This window comes from Dysidea avara, chromosome 9 (genome assembly GCF_963678975.1).
Source record: "Dysidea avara chromosome 9, odDysAvar1.4, whole genome shotgun sequence".
NCBI classification, from domain to species: domain Eukaryota; kingdom Metazoa; phylum Porifera; class Demospongiae; order Dictyoceratida; family Dysideidae; genus Dysidea; species Dysidea avara.
Genome location: NC_089280.1, coordinates 8,801,873 through 8,818,649, shown reverse-complemented (window position 1 = coordinate 8,818,649; position 16,777 = coordinate 8,801,873). Strand labels below are relative to the sequence as shown.

The window sequence follows — 16,777 nt, the reverse complement described above, 5'->3', positions numbered from 1 at the left end:
TATGTGTAGCATGTCCAATATGCATAACACCATGTGCGTAGCAGCATGGCATTTGACATTAATATTTCTTGTGGTAGTTATGCTGCTATTACATGATATTGATTTAACTTCTCTTTTATTTTAAGGCTCAACTAGAACTAGCAGTTTTATTGTTGTTAGCCCAACAACTGAATCTAGTAAGTATATAGTATGTACACAAGTAGTTGTATTGTATGTGTATTTGTTATTTTTAGGATCATCTGCAACCTCTAGCAGTTCAGCTGTTAGTACAACACAAGAATCCAGTAGGTTCACCTGTAATAAACATTATGTGGAGTCTATAATATGTGATATCCAAGGCCCTTCTAGATCCAGCCAACTTACAGTTAGCTCAACAAGGCAACTAGGATCAAGTAGGTCCACCAATTGCTTTGTGTGTGTGTGTGTGTGTGCGTGTGTGTGTGTGTGTGTGTGTGTGTGTGTGTGTGTGTGTGTGTGTGTGTGTGTGTGTGTGTGTGTGTGTGTGTGTGTGTGTGTGTGTGTGTGTGTGTGTGTGTGTGTGTGTGTGTCCCCAATATGTGCAACTGGATGTATGTTTATGTAATTCCTTTCTGCAATACTTAGGTACTTCTAGTGTTAGCAGTTTTATCACAAGCTCAACAAGGGAATCTAGTAGTAAGTTTATTGGTACATGGTTTTCATATTATTTTAAATATTGCAGGTTCCATTGTGTCTAGCAGTTTAATTTCTAGTGTTAGTCCAACCAGAGAATCAAGTGAGTTGCTTCTGCATGGTTTACTAAAGTATGTCAAACAATTTGACTTATCAAGTTTGGTGAACTGTACGCATAGCCAATAGTGACATAATTATAGCAATTTGCAAATGAAGAGGGCAACAAGTTTGACAAACTTTTTGCCATTTACAAAGCACACAATTTTACCGTTAATCCAATAACAGACTCAAAATAATGTTATATGATATTTCTTACTTTTAGGTTCTCCTAGACCTACCACTAGCCCAACCAGTGAATCCAGTGAGTTTATTTGCACATATATCAATAGATTTATGAATTGCTTCTATTTTATTAGCTTCTTCTGTGTCTACCAGTTTCACAAGACAGCCAGAAACAAGTAAGCTAACTTGATTAATGTATTGTATAGAACTATAGATGTTTCATTTGTTTTAAGGCTCCACTAGATCTAGCAGTTCTACAACAAGAGAACCAATAACAAGTAAATTGTTATGCTGTATAGTTTAGACGTAAATTCACACTGTAATGTTCTCTTGCTTTAGGTTCCACTAGAACTAGCAGTGTCAATATTATTACTACCACAAGAGCATCTAGTAAGTATATCTGTATTTTAGCATCTTGCAGCTAATGTTTCTGTATTAAAGGTCCTATATATATACCAGTCATCATTCCAGATATAGAAAATTTTATGCATACAAAAATGCAACTGTATCATACGTGCATGTGCAGTACAATACCATGATGTATAGTAGAGACTATAGTCAGTTCGTGTTCACTTGAACCCTCATTTTTTGTTAATAACTCTCTTTACATGGTCCAGCTACCCAAAAATTTAGTGGCATCCTGAAGTCATTTAAATGGGGGTGGAACATGTTATTAAAAAGCGCATTGATACTGGCAAGAACAAGTGGGTTATGAGGCTTTAAAAGTGTCCCATAACACTTAACGCTGTAAATATGGTTAACAGACAAGGAAACTTTGGGTATAGTTGGTATTGAATCCCAGTTAATAGAACTGGAACCCACATTGCTCATTGTTTGTTGCTTATCATGCATTACTCATTGTTTGTTTCCTCTAAATGTATTGCTCATTGATTGTCGTGCATTGCTTAATGCATTGTTCATTGATTGTTGTTTATCATGCATTGCTCATTGTTTGCTTATCTTGCATTGCTAATTGCTTGTTTCTTAATTTTCATGCATCGCTCATTGTTTGATGCATTGTTCATTGTTTGTTGCTTATCATGCTACCATGCTGGGGAAATTGTGCTCAGTCAGGCTACTTGATATGACTAAGTACTAGCTACTGTAATAGAAATGCAGCAGCTAACTTCCTCACTAGGGCAGATGCAGGTGCAGCATCTGGCAATGTCCCAGGCTGCCCTGTTTCTCCCCCCAAACTATGCACAACTCTAATGCATGCCATGTAGCGATAGTGCATGCAGGCCAAGTGGAGGTAGGATGTTAAGTATACATAGACAATTCAGGTTCACAAACATGATTTTACAACATGAAAACATCCACCAGTACAAAACCATTGGGAGTGAACACATATTCAGCTCTTTGATATTGCTGTATTTGGCTGGGGATGCAAACTAATTATAGCTTATCTGTAGGGAATGCTAGCTTATAAACTTCCTATACATTTTTCCTTACACTTGTACAAATACATCTGATACATAGTATTAGATACGGTCGCTGTAAGTTGAAGAATGTGGTACAAAGCCAAACCTTCTGATTTTATGAACTTAAAACTGGAGCTAACTTAGTTTCATGTGACAAACTCTCATAGCTCACCTCTTCTAACCATTGTTACCTTTTTTAGCCTCTTCTACATCTGCCAGTTTCACAAGAGAACCAGAAACAAGTAGGCACACTTTAAATTTATTGTGTAGACATATTAAACATTTTTCATGCTTTAAGGCTTTACTAGATCTAGCAGCTCTACAACAAGAGAACCAGAATCAAGTATGCTAGTGTATTGTACAGTCTGCATGTTAATAATGTTCTCTTGTTTCAGGATCTTCAAGTTCCAGCAGTGTAAAAGTCATTACTGCTACAAGACAATCCAGTAAGATTAAACTATCTTTATCATTATGTATTTTTTCTGTTTTAAGGCTCTTTCAGATCTAGCAGTATTACTGTCAGTCCAACAAGGGCATCCAGTAAGTATTTACATACAGTAGATACATACATCTGGTATGTACTGCACATTGTATATCATGTTGCATCTAGAGCAAACTGGTGTACTGTAGTTAGTCATTAATTTGTTGTGTGTATTTCTAGTATGTGACTTGAAAGTCATCAATACCTCAATATGAATTTTGTCGTCTTCATTAGTCTTGTGTAGCCAAACCACTAACTCTTCTTTTGTGTGCAGGTGTGGTATAGTAAAATGACAATAAAAATTCTATTTACAGATTTGCCATAAGTATTGATTGGCAAATCCTTAACAAGCAACACATATGCCATAATTAGAACATTTTGCAATTGTTGCAAACTTTAAGACACTTCGCCTTTAATTCAAAGCAGTAATAAGTAAATCAATATAGCTGGAGGTACTATAGTTACTGTATAACGTGCGATATGTCCATTATTCATCATAAAGTTAACCTGGTTATAATACTGTTCATTATGTATATAATTTTGCATTAATTCAAGGCACTTCTATTAAAAATCAACCAAGTCCCAGTGTTAAGACAGGTAATTTATTCATAGCTTGTACACACACTGTGCATTATGTGCATGCATAAATGCATAGTGGTTCACACAAACTGGTTGAACGTGTGTTTGTGCATGTGTGTGGTACATAACTGGGGAAGCAGATTCCAATAGTTTGTGTTTTGGATAAAGCTCAGGGCAATACTTTGGATGCCTACATCTTCACCCATGTGACATGGCATAATCTCCTGTGGCATACTTATCTGATTTGCCTGCACTGGTTCTCACAACCCAGATAGTGTACAAGTGGCCAGGTGTTTGAAGTGGACATCACCATGCCATACTTGTATACATGAAGACGAATACTTGTGTGTGTGTGTGTGTGTGTGTGTGTGTGTGTGTGTGTGTGTGTGTGTGTGTGTGTGTGTGTGTGTGTGTGTGTGTGTATGTGTGTGTGTGTGTGTGTGTGTGTGTGTGTGTGTGTGTGTGTGTGTGTGCATGCATATGTACGTATGTACATGCGTGCGTGCGTCTGCATGTGTGTATGTGTATATGCAAGTGCATGTCAGTTGTATGTACATACATGTGTTTGTAAAATTTGCTCTCCACACAGATATTCCTTGTCAAATAAATAACTGTCCTGATGGCTCAATCTGCTACATATACTCTGTTACTGGAGAGCCATACTGTGCTCCATCATGTTCACTAAACAATGGAGGTTGTGGGTCACAACAATGTGTGATGATTGATGCACAGTGTGTTAGAGATCCTTGTCCCCCAATAGTGGAGTGTCAACCTATAAGTGAGTAGCCCTTTAAAAACAAGGGGAACCCAATTAGCCATGTGTACATGCACATGTTGAGTTTTACAGACAACATTTAATTGTATATATTTCTGCAGTGCTTGATATAATTAGAAGCACAACAGTTATGTAATCATTCTGCAGTACACTTTTTGATGTGCATATGCATATACAATGTATAACAATATATTATTTTGTGTGCGTGATTTGTACATAACTATGCAGTGGCGGATACGGAAGGGTTGCAATGGTTTCATCTGAAACCCCTTCTGAAAATAGCGCGCGCCTCAAATTTGTTGATGACTTGTCGTGTGGGTGATAAAATCACCTCGAGTTATACATAGTGTGTTATAGTAGGACTCTCTACTGGTGAAACTTTATACTTTTGCCTTTGAAATCACAATTACGACTGCTATGCCTTCTCTGTATACTACTTTATTGTGTGAAACTTGTTTATTGGTGATTCCACCTATTTTTAGGAATGAATTTATTGTGCTTTCTTTTCCACCTGAATAATCTTTGTTAATTGATCATTTCTAAATACACAGTGACTGTTCTATTAGAGTATCTTGATCTTTTGTGCAATGTTTATGATCTCTTGTGTTTACTTCACAAAAATTGCACCTACTGTGTTATGCCAACATTTTGCTTGTTACTTTAACCCACATATTATGCCATAACATATTTTACAACCTACAGCCTTTTACAATTATTAGTTTCAATTTCTAGGTGGGTAGAATATTACACTAAATTTAATATTTAGACCACAGCAAGATGAAATACTCAAATTTCATTGGTTACTTACAGGTGTCTAAATCCTGTAGATCTCTTGTTAATGTTTCAATAGATCCCTGTCTCTGATGTGATACAGAAAAAACACAGCAATTGTGTGGTTTTAACATTGGCAAAGTATGGGAGGTTAACTGGACATCAATTACAGGGAGGTGTAATGGGATTTTTAACGCTACTCAATGCTACATTTCTCATGTCACAAGCAGCTGTGAAGGTACAACAATGAGCTGTGGTCTAAATAAGTTAGACATTGAAACACAGGGTTCCATGGAATTTAGGCCCTTTAGTAGTGCCCTCACTTTGTTTGAGCACCACAACACAGACCTTTCAGGTTACTAAATTCCGTAGAACTCTGTTTTTCTATGTCTAACTATATGCAACCAGGCTATGGAAGGTTATATACATGTGCAACTGATGCCTACAGATTGCGATCTACTAGACTAACTAAAGTTAAATCAGTCCCTATACCGGTTTTGCAATATACTTTAATAAAGATAGAAAGTCTAATAAATATCAAGAAAGCACGCAGATGAAAGCTTTCAATAAAATATCCAACAATAAAGCTATGGATTATTAATTTGGATAAACATACTGTTGTTTGGTACATGAAAACACAATAATTTTGATATACTTCAATGCATTTCACGTTAAGCAGGAAACAATTTTGATTGTTATAGAACTTTGTGTGGGCAAGATCAAAGGGAAAAAGTGTACTTTAAATGTCATAAAGGGCAAACTGTGCTTTATTAACCACAAAGAGTGCTTTATTGCACTGCAAAGAGTGCTTTATATGAAAATAAAGCACTCGACGCTTGGCCTCGAGGCTCGATGCATAAGAAAAATATATTTAAAGCATATGAATTTTTTTTTAAATTTACATACATGTAATTTTAGCTCTGACCTAAACTTCAAAATAAATGACTGATTTATATTAATTATTGTTTTATCCTTTATTTACAGCATCTAGAGCTATTGTTCCTACACCAGTTGTATCTAGGAGGAACATCATTGCTATCACCCTAAATGTTAATGACAATGATGACCTGCAAGTTTTAAGGGCTGAGTTTGTTGCTGAATTGACAATGGTGCTTGATGACAATGGAATTAAAGGTGTATCAATTCAGGTTTTTGATATCTCAATTGATGATAATAAGTAAGTTAGTCGGTGATACCCAAGAACCAAGCAACCTCATTGCTTGTAAAAGTATTATGTAACCTGATTTTGGAAAATCTGCATACCTTTTGGGCAAGAAAGCAAGTTTTAAAATTATACCAGCACAAAATGGCTACACTATCAGGCTAACAATTTCCACATTAACTTTGTCCTAACTGTTGCTCACCCCTACACCCCCACCCACCACCCCTTTGTAAGATCTTGTGATCTGGCAAGACTTGTAAAAAAACTAAAATGATTGGAGGTTTCCTCTTGTGCTTTAGATGCTTTGAAAGGCTATAATCATCTCCAATTTCATGCTGGGAAACTTTCACTCATGTTTGTTATAATATAAAATACTGTGATTGTACGTTGTGCCCAGAACATTTTACAAACTCAGTTTTTTATTAAGATTTTACAGCACAAGTGCTGAAGGTTTGTAGGACACCTGGTCCTACAGTCTGTTTCAAGATGTTATATTACACCACAAGTGTGTTTGAAAGGGAGAAAAAATCCTGACTGGACCTAGGTAGCCTTGATCCTGAAGCCATCCAATTAAGTTTGAATGCTTACAGAAGTCTGCCAAACAGTCAGAATGGCAGACTCCTGTAAGCATTTGAGCATAAATTGGGTGGCTGCAAGGCCAGGTCACATAATTTTTATGTCCTATGTTGTATGCTACATGCTGTAATTACATTTCCTAAGCCACTAAAAGCACACATTGTTACATGCTATACTTCAAATGCACAGCATAGATAGATGGCACAACACTAAGTAAATTCAAAGTGCAAAAAATAAATGATGTTTATTGGCTGCATATATCTGGCTGCAGTTGTATTTTGTGTTAAAACTCTTGGTATTGTTCACTTCTAAACAGATGACCACTAAAACAACTTACAATGTATCTTATTCTAGCTACACAGGGACAGGTCCAAGGGGGATTGTAGGTTTATGGTGCATGGGTCTGGGGCAGAGCCCCTCAGAAGCTAAAGCTATTTCATATGTTTCAGGACTAAAATTTGTAATTCTATGCACAAGTATATATCTAAATCTTACTGCTTTTTAAGTGGACTATATTGATCAAGAGCTGTATAGGGATAAATGACAGTCATGAGTAGTTTAGCTAACTATACTTACTTTGGACCTAAAGAATGGCATACACAGTGCCATAATTTGCAAACTATCCTTAGCAAATTAAGTGTCCTTGCATGGGATAGTGTTGCAGATGCTAGTTTTCGTACTCTACAACTGTGGAGGATTCTCAATAGGGATATGTGTAGTGACTGTTCTATTAGAATATTTGACTGACTGCTCTATTGGAATATTTTTATCTTGAATGTTTTTGGGGGAAAGGGGCCCTCCTTGGATCTGCCACTACTACAATACAATTTCAAAAATAAACAACTTTTACTACATGTACATTGTACCCAATGAAAAAACTAAAAGAATCCAGCAGCAACACATGACTGCTCTAATGCAGTAAGAGGTTGTGTGGCAGCTCTACTAGAGTGTATATATCTCAGTACTTGCAGTAATAAATTATCCTCCTCCACTGAGGTAACTCAACTTCCTCATTACTAGCTATACCACTAGTACACATATAGCTGCTTATGTCACTCCACTGTAGTATGTGACACTGACATCATATTCATCCTCTGTTACAGAGTAGTGGTATCTGTGGCAGTGTACAGCAGAGATGGTATAGTTAGTGGAGCTGAAGTCGCTACCTTGATTAATGAGAACCGAGAAGAGTTTGCCACATCTGTAAGCAATGCTGTAGTTGGTAAGCTATTATAAGCATGCGTTAACATACATAAACTGATGTTGCATTGTAGAAAGTGATGAGGAAGGTTCTGACGACAGTGGAGGGTTGTCAGGAGGAGCAGTTGCTGGAATTGTTATTGGCTGTATCATAGGATTGATAATTGTTGTGTTGTTAGCTGTTGGGATGGCAGCCTACTTCCACAGAAAATCTGATACTACTGGAAAGTACTCACCACCAAAAACAGAGTAAGTAATTAATGATGTATCATTTTTTCTCTGGTTGCACATACAATTTAAAAAGTGTATGCATTTAAACACAAATACCATTCAATTTCAGTTATTTATCAGTGGATTTATGGACGTAATCAAGAATTCAAAAAGTTTACAAAAAAGTTATTGTAAATGCCATATAGTCCAGTACAGTGTTGATGTGAGCTTACAGGAGGTGTCAGACACAAACATCCATAAAAGCCATTTCCATTGCGGAAGTGCAAACCTTTATTGTGGAACAAACCAGTTATATCACTCGGCCTTGGCTAGTACTATAATCCTACCCTTACTGTGATGTAGCCATTCACTGGTAGACCTTAATAACCAGATCTAAAATCCTTGCAAGGAATACTACACTGCACTTTCACTCCTAGTGTCATTTATGTAATACCAATGTAGTATATATGTACTATTTCTTATAAAGAAACGGAATGTTGTACTGTGTACATGTACATGTATTACTGCATTTGAACCCTTTTAGGACATCTGATGGTATCAACAATCCGGTGTATTCTGATGTCTATAAAGATTAGAGACATGTAGTTAATGGGCATGTGTCTGTAACAAAACTTATATTATTAGTGTGGCAGTGTGTTTTTATGTTCCAACAATGTCACATATACATACATAGTAAATGCTGTACTTGAGCTTATCACAATATCAAGACACACGGTAGTGTGTCGTGCGGCCCAAGAAGCCGGCGCGTAACACCCGTGAGTATATTGACAGGAAGAAAGAAAACGCAATTTTCGCACCTCCGTAGCTCTGTGCTTCCTTGATGAAACAAGACGATTTTTGCTGTGGACATGCCCCCCAACTGCAGCACTCTACATTCCAAATTTGAGCGAAATCGCTTCGCGCGTTCCCGAGATATGCGACTTCAAAAATTGGCTGAGTTTCTTCGTTTTTTTTCTTCTTATTTTTCTTTTTCTTGTCGCACACTTACAAAAACTGCTATAAAACTCGAACGCGTTATCCGATTGCCTTGAAATTTGGCACACAGAAGGGGGGTATAAAGGCGCATCTCAGTACCAACTTTGGCTGGAATACCATAAACAGACAAAGAGTTATGAGCAATTATGCACGAAAAATAACACCAATATGTTGTCACGCCTACAGGGTAAACCGCGTATGGGAAGAAGCTGAAAATCGGTGGGTGAATAGGTTAACTATTGAACCTCAAACCTTTTGTGGTTTGAAAGAAATCGAGCTAAAAACCAGGAAGATACAGCGAAAAACTCAACAGTGTGTAACAATTACGCAATCGAGATTAGCTAATTTTTAATATTTTTATTTTATTATTATTATTATTATTATGCTTGCCACGCCTACCAGGTAAACCGCTTGGGGTAATGCTTTCAAAATCGCTGTACAGATGGAGTTATCATCTTAGAAAGGCTCTTCAATGGTGTAGAAGAATCAGACTTAAAGCCACGGAGTTATAACACGAAATCCAACTTGGTGTAGCAAGTGCGAGATCGAGATACTCTAATAGAGCAGTCATCCTAATAGAGCAGTCACCCTGAACAGAATTCAAGAGATCAGTTAGAAATAAGTAACCTGTATAGAGTTCAGCTACAAACAATTCACCCTGTTAAAACATCAGTTAGAAGAAGATTTCTTGTAGAGAGTTCAGATACAAACAAATCACCCTGTTGAAAGATCAGCTAGAAGATGTCACCTTGTAGATACTTCAGTTACAAAGAAACCACCATGTAGAGAATTCAGCTACAAACTAGTGACCCTGTAGATACATCAGCTAGAAGAAGTTACCTTGTAGAGAGTTCAGCTACAAAGAAACCATTCTGTAAAGAGCTCAGCTGCAAACAAATCACCTATACAGAATTCAGCTACAAACAAATCACCCTGTAGAGAGATCAGCTAGAAGAAGTTACCTTGTAGATAGTTCAGCTACAAACAAATCATCCTGTAGAGAGATCAGCTAGAAGAAGTTACCTTGTAGATAGTTCAGCTACAAACAATTCACCCTGTACAGAGCTCAGTTAAAAGAGGTTTCCTTGTAAAAAGTTCAGCTACAAACAAATCACCCTGTAGAGAGATAAGTAAGAAGAAGTTACCTTGTAGATTGTTCTGCTACAAACAATTCACCCTGTAAAGAGATCAGCTAGAAGAAGTTACCTTGTAGAGAGTTCAGCTACAAAGAAACCATCATGTAGAGAATTCAGCCGCAAACAAATCATGTATAGAGAGTTCAGCTACAAACAAATCTCCCTGTAGAGAGATCAGCTAGAAGAAGTTTCCTTGTAGAGAGTTCTGCTACAAACAAATCACCCTGTAGAAAGATCAGCTAGAAGAAATCACCTCGTAGAGAGTTCAGCTTCAAAGAAACAATCATGTGAGAGTTCAGGTACAAACAAATTGTCCTGTAGAGAGATCAGCTAGAAGAAGTTACCTTGTAGAGAGTTCAGCTACAAAGAAACCATCATGTAGATAGTTCAGGTACAAACAAATCACCCTGTAGAAAGATCAGCTATAGAAGAAATCACCTTGTAGAGAGTTCAGCTACAAAGAATCTATCGTGTAGAGAGTTTAACTATAAACAAATCACCCTGTAGAAAGATCAGCTATAGAAGAAATCACCTTGTAGAGAGTTCAGCTACAAAGAAACCATCATGTAGAGAGTTCAGCTACAAACAAATCGGCCTGTAGAGAGATCAGCTAGAAGAAATTACCTTGTAGAGAGTTCAGCTACAAAGAAACAATCATGTAGAGAGTTCAGCTGCAAACAAATCACCTGTAGAGAGTTCAGCTAGAAACAAGTCACCCTGTAGAGAGATCAGCTAGAAACAAGTCACCTTGTAGAGAGTTCAGCTAGAAGAAGTAACATTGTAGAGCTACAAAGAAGCTACCATGTAGAGTTCAGCTGCAAACAAATCACCCTGTAGAGAACTCAGCTACAAACAAATCGCCCTGTAGAAAGATTAGCTAGAAGAAGTTACCTTATAGGGAGTTCAGCTATGAACAGATCACCCTGTAGAGAGTTCAGCTACAAACAAATCACCCTGTAGAGAGTTAAGTTACAAAGAAACCACCATGTAGAGAGTTCAGCTGCAAAAAAAATCAATCACTCTGTAGAGAGTTCAGCTAGAAGAAGTCACCTTGTAGAGAGTTAAGCTGCAAATAAATCACCCTGTAGATAATTCAGCTACAAACAAATCACCCTGTAGAAAGATCAGCTAGAAGAAGTTACCTTGTAGAGAGTTCAGCTACAAAGAAACCACCATGTAGAGAGTTCAGCTGCAAACAAATCACCTGTAGAGAGTTCAGCTAGAAACAAGTCACCCTGTAGAGAGATCAGCTAAAAACAAGTCACCCTGTAGAGAGTTCAGCTAGAAGAAGTCACATTGTAGAGAGTTCAGCTACAAAGAAACTACCACGTAGAGAATCCAGCTGCAAACAAATCATCCTGTAGAGAGTTCAGCTAGAAGAAGTCACATTGTAGAGAGTTCAGCTACAAAGAAACTACCACGTAGAGAATCCAGCTGCAAACAAATCATCCTGTAGAGAGTTCAGCTAGAAGAAGTCACCTTTTAGAGAGTTCAGCTACAAAGCAACCACCATGTAAAGAGTTCAGCTGCAAAAAACTCAATTACCTTGTAGAAAGATCGGCTAGAAGAAGTTACCTTGTAGAGAGTTCAGCTACAAAGAAACCACCATGTAGAGAGTTCAGCTGCAAACAAATCACCTGTAGAGAGTTCAGCTAGAAACAAGTCACCCTGTAGAGAGTTCAGCTAGAAGAAGTCACATTGTAGAGAGTTCAGCTACAATGAAACTCCCATGTAGAGAGTTCAGCTGCAAACAAATCACCCTGTAGAGAACTCAGCTACAAACAAATATGCAGTGAAAAAGATCAGCTAGAAGAAGTTACCTTGTAGAGAGTTCAGCTACAACGAAACCACCATGTATAGAGTTCAGCTACAAACAAATCACCTGTAGAGAGTTCAGCTAGAAACAAGTCACCCTGTAGAGAGATCAGCTAGAAACAAGTCACCTTGTAGAGAGTTCAGCTAGAAGAAGTCACATTGTAGAGAGTTCAGCTACAAAGAAACCACCATTTAGAGAGTTCAGCTGCAAACAAATCACCCAGTAGAAAGTTCAGCTATGAACAGATCACCCTGTTGAGAGTTCAGTTAGAAACAAGGAATCCTGTAGAGAGATCACCTAGAAGTATCGCCTTGTAGAGAGTTCAGCTACAAACAAATCACCTGTAGAGAGTTCAGCTACAAACAAATCACCCTGTAGAGAGATCAGCTAGAAGAAGTTACCTTGTAGGGATTTCAGCTACAAACAAATCACCCTGTAGAGAGTTCAGCTACAAAGAAACTATTCTGTAAAGAGCTCAGCTGCAAACAAATCACTTGTACAGAATTCAGCTACAAACAAGTCACCCTGTAGAGATCAGCTATAAGAAGTTACCTTGTAGATAGTTCAGCTGCAAACAAACCTCCCTGTAGAGAGTTCAGCTACAAAGAAACCACCATGTAGAGAGTTCAGCTGCAAAGAAATCACCCTGTAGAAAATTCTGCCAGAAACAAATTGCCCTGTAGAAAGATCAGTTAGAAGAAGTTACCTTTTAGAGAGTTCAGCTACAAAGAAACCATTCTGTAAAGAGCTCAGCTGCAAACAAATCACCTATACAAAATTCAGCTACAAACACATCACCTGTAGAGAGATCAGCTAGAAGAAGTTACCTTGTAGATCGTTCAGCTACAAACAATTCACCCTGTAGAGAGAGCAATTAGAAGAAGTCACCTTGTAGAGTGTTCAGTTACAAAGAAACCACCATGGAGATTTCTGTAATCAATATTATGTGACCGGATTTGCGAAAAGGGGTCTTCCACACACATCCAATTCCGTAAATGTTGGAGACCATAACTCAGTGTTCAAGTAACATAATTATTAACCTGAACATTTCACCATGTATTCAGCTATAGTGGTGCTCACCACTGCCCAAATATCAAGGCAATAGCTCTTTCCAATCTGAAGTTATCAATTGTCAAAGTTGGCAAATTGGACCCCTTTTCGCAAATCCGGTCACATATGTATTATACAGTATATATAATTTGTACATTTACTGATAAAATATTTAAAGTACATCTACTTCATGTTTTCTTCTTCCTGTAGTAAAGAAAAAAACATAGGTTAAAAAAGTCCCAAAGCTGGCCATAGGCCGGCTTTGGGGTATACAAATACAAAAAGAAATGAAATCTAATCCAAAACAGCCAAGCTGTAAAAAAAAGTGTGCGGCCCTCAGAAAGGCTATGGTGAAAAAAGATGTGAAATCCAAGGTGGCGGCCAAGAAATGGCTGTGATGGTAGGTTAATGGTAAAAATTTTAATAACGACAATTCAGGTGAATTTTTGTGAAGCGGCACAAAAATTCACCTGAATTGTCATTATTAAAATTTTTACCACTAACCTACCATCACAGCCATTTCTTGGCCGCCACCTTGGATTTCACATCTTTTTTCACCATAGCCTTTCTGAGGGCCGCACACTTTTTTTACAGCTTGGCTGTTTTGGATTAGATAATTATAACCTTACAAATTAATGTATATATTCATGGTTTGCATGTGACTTACTGAAGAAAATGTCCTCTATACTCAAGCATAGTTTGCCAGCTATCTACTGAATGCTTAAGTACATGTATATATAGCTGGTAGCCAGGTAGTGTCATTTAGGCTTGAGTGTATTGCGCTAGCATTAATTCCTATTAGAAGGTGAGGGTAATGCTGGCACAATGCTAGCATAATATAACTGTAAGCAGAATTTCAGGTATATAATGGCATACAGGTAGGTGGAATCTCCTCTACAAAAAAGCTGTTGCAATAAAAAAATCCCTCTGAACACCATTCAGTGCAAGAAAATAGAATGTACTGTAGCTACATGCGTGTTCATTTCATCAATACTTCAATTCCTTGCAATGTCCAGCACAGTTTCTGGTCAGATATGAACAAAGTCCCCATGTAACTATTTCATTATTTTCATAATCATAATAACGTTCTCGATCAAATTACCATATTTCTAATTGTAGGCAGTAGTTGTTTAGACTCGCATCATTTCACAATCCTTTCAGAATATATAGAGGCCAGATGGTACCCGAGCCTTGATGTTAATTTGGGGGTGACTGAGTGAAGGTCTACATGACAGAAAAAAGTTGAAATAGTGCAATTTTGTGAAGCCAGATCCTATGGCTATGGTTGGTAGAGTTGTATGCTGAGTATCATGTACATAATTATTGAATTTGATCAGTTAGTGCACTCACTACGTGCACTGCATAATGTTACTGTATGTGAATTTGTTGAATAAACAATTTGTGTGAGACATTGCATGCACTGGCACTGTGATACCAGAAAGTACTAATAATCTTAAAATCAGGATGGAATATTAGGACATACCCATTCTCAAAACCCGACTAGACATTGGGTGACCTGCAGTTCGATTCCTGGGGTTGGAGGGATTTTTTTCCTTACTTTGGCCCCTTTTCTGTTACACCTTTTCAGCTATAAGTCACTAAGTCTAAGTTCTTGAAATTAGGTTAGGTAATCCTAAGGCTGCAGCACATGTTGCTGCAGACCTTCAGTGCTGGTCACTGTAAAGCATTAATACAAAAAAAACAATACAAAACAAGGAATATTTTTATAATCAATTGTTTTGAAACTAGCTATACTGATTAAATCTGAGGGTATTTCTGCTGATTTTACATGCTATTTCACCTCAATTGGACCGAAGACAATTTTGATAGTTGAGTGTATTATTTTGAAAGCAATCTTAATCCAAGAAACTTAAGCTCTTGGATATTGAATAGCTCACTATGTAGGAATGTTTGATAATCATAATAGCTGTATGTATATGCAATAGGAATTTAGACCATCCTGACTTTCCTGAGAGCAGGTCAATTCCCTATATAGGCTAGTGGTAAATACCTCATACCATATGCGGGGGGGCCAGGGCCCCCCACTTTTATGGGACACTGTTTGCAAGAAAAGATCGAGATACTCTAATAGAACAGTCAGGATCTGGATACTCTAATAGAGCAGTCACAGTATTCAGAGAAACAGTGTAGCAAGCTACTTAACTATGTATGTGTAGTTATAATAAGGAGATTAACAGCTATTGTCAGCAGGCTGTGACCTTTTTTTTTTGGTCTTCAACTTACAGCTGGCCTGGCCCCCTCACTCTTTGGCCTGCTACACCGCCCCTGCCTCATACAGGCTCTCCCTTCTGTGTTGCCTAACTGGTAAAGCTGAGAAAAGTTGATAATAAAATGTGACCGGATTTACAAAAAGGTACCTTTTTCACACACAAAATTTGACCTATTTATTGAAACTTCATAACTTTTAAATCATGGTATATAATAACCTGAAATTTTCCATGAGTGTTGCTATAGTATCTGGCTGCATTTTGATACTCGGAGGAAGTTAATCAGTAGAAAGGGTCAAGTGTTACATCATTTTGTTTGCTGGTATGTACAATGTGTGGAAAAGGTACCTTTTCACAAATCAGGTCACAAATATTAAATATATAGCTAAATCCTGAGAATATTATTTGTATTTAATTTTTAACCTGGAATTTTTTTACATATTAGACTTTTTTTGTGTGTACCATTAAAATTAATAGCTATAGGTTGTCACAGTTTTAACAGTCTCACATAGGTTATGCAAACCTACTTTTCTTTTGTGTGTGGGTGTCAAATTAATATGCTCAAATTTTAACCGAAATGTAAAATGTTCACCTATTATTTGATTATGAATACTGAAAAGTACAAGGGAAAAGCTTACAAATCACAAAATGAATTCTACTCAAATTATAATCCATCTAAAAATACTTGGGATTTAATAGTGTCAGTGGGTACATTGTTCCAATCACAGATAGATCTGCGGTAACAGCTAAATTTGTAGTGATTTGTTCTGGAGAAAAAGGAATCTCAAAACGGAGAGGGTGAACATGGTGGCAGGTGGAATAGGTAGTGTTGGAAAAGTAACAAAGAATTGTTAGAACTGATGAGGAGTAAACAATATTATCATACATATCGTCGGTGTTGGAGAGAGGATAATTGTAAACCTACTAACTGAAACACTGTTTTTATATTTGTAGTTTGACTTCAGTAACCCATGGCCAATGAGCAGCATGATGTTGTACCATCTCAATATTTTGTATGTATTTCTATAAGCGGAACTGTATCAAATGCTGTCAATAAAGATTATGCCAACTTGGGATGGCTAGTTGTATATCTTCAACAACTGATATTAGCTTAGCCTCACATGCATTTCCTACCCTAAAGCCAACTTGCTCACTTAATAATATGTTGTTGGTAGCTATTCAAGTGCTTTACCTATTACGCTCTTCAGTGTTCCCATTTAATATGCTTGCATTATTATTATTATTTGTTTGTAATAATTGCTCTGCCATGTTTGATGATTCTGCAATATCTAGTTAATATGAGTTGAGTTTCTATACCATCAGTAGTTGAAACCACGTGCTGTGGATTGAGAGATTTATTGATTCCTGAGAACACTCAAAGATACTATCTTATTTTTCCGGATAACTAGATTTCTTTCTTCTTTCTTTCTTTTAGTTCTTCTT

General features: G+C 37.2%; 1 protein-coding gene across 1 annotated transcript in view; it reads left to right on the top strand.

The window, feature by feature from the left end:
- The window catches only part of LOC136267456 (uncharacterized), a 29,857-nt gene extending 21,006 nt beyond the window's left edge, over positions 1-8,851 (top strand). Inside the window, exons 30-48 of the mRNA XM_066062618.1 lie at positions 126-176; positions 234-284; positions 339-392; positions 604-654; positions 701-754; positions 974-1,012; positions 1,068-1,109; positions 1,167-1,211; positions 1,273-1,323; positions 2,555-2,596; positions 2,653-2,697; positions 2,750-2,800; positions 2,847-2,894; positions 3,391-3,432; positions 4,004-4,192; positions 5,945-6,137; positions 7,802-7,920; positions 7,973-8,147; positions 8,653-8,851. Of these exons, the coding sequence (XP_065918690.1) occupies positions 126-176; positions 234-284; positions 339-392; positions 604-654; positions 701-754; positions 974-1,012; positions 1,068-1,109; positions 1,167-1,211; positions 1,273-1,323; positions 2,555-2,596; positions 2,653-2,697; positions 2,750-2,800; positions 2,847-2,894; positions 3,391-3,432; positions 4,004-4,192; positions 5,945-6,137; positions 7,802-7,920; positions 7,973-8,147; positions 8,653-8,704 (1,394 nt within the window). The 3' untranslated portion in view covers positions 8,705-8,851. The remainder of the gene's footprint in view (positions 1-125; positions 177-233; positions 285-338; positions 393-603; positions 655-700; positions 755-973; positions 1,013-1,067; positions 1,110-1,166; positions 1,212-1,272; positions 1,324-2,554; positions 2,597-2,652; positions 2,698-2,749; positions 2,801-2,846; positions 2,895-3,390; positions 3,433-4,003; positions 4,193-5,944; positions 6,138-7,801; positions 7,921-7,972; positions 8,148-8,652) is intronic.
- Positions 8,852-16,777: the final 7,926 nt, after the last annotated feature.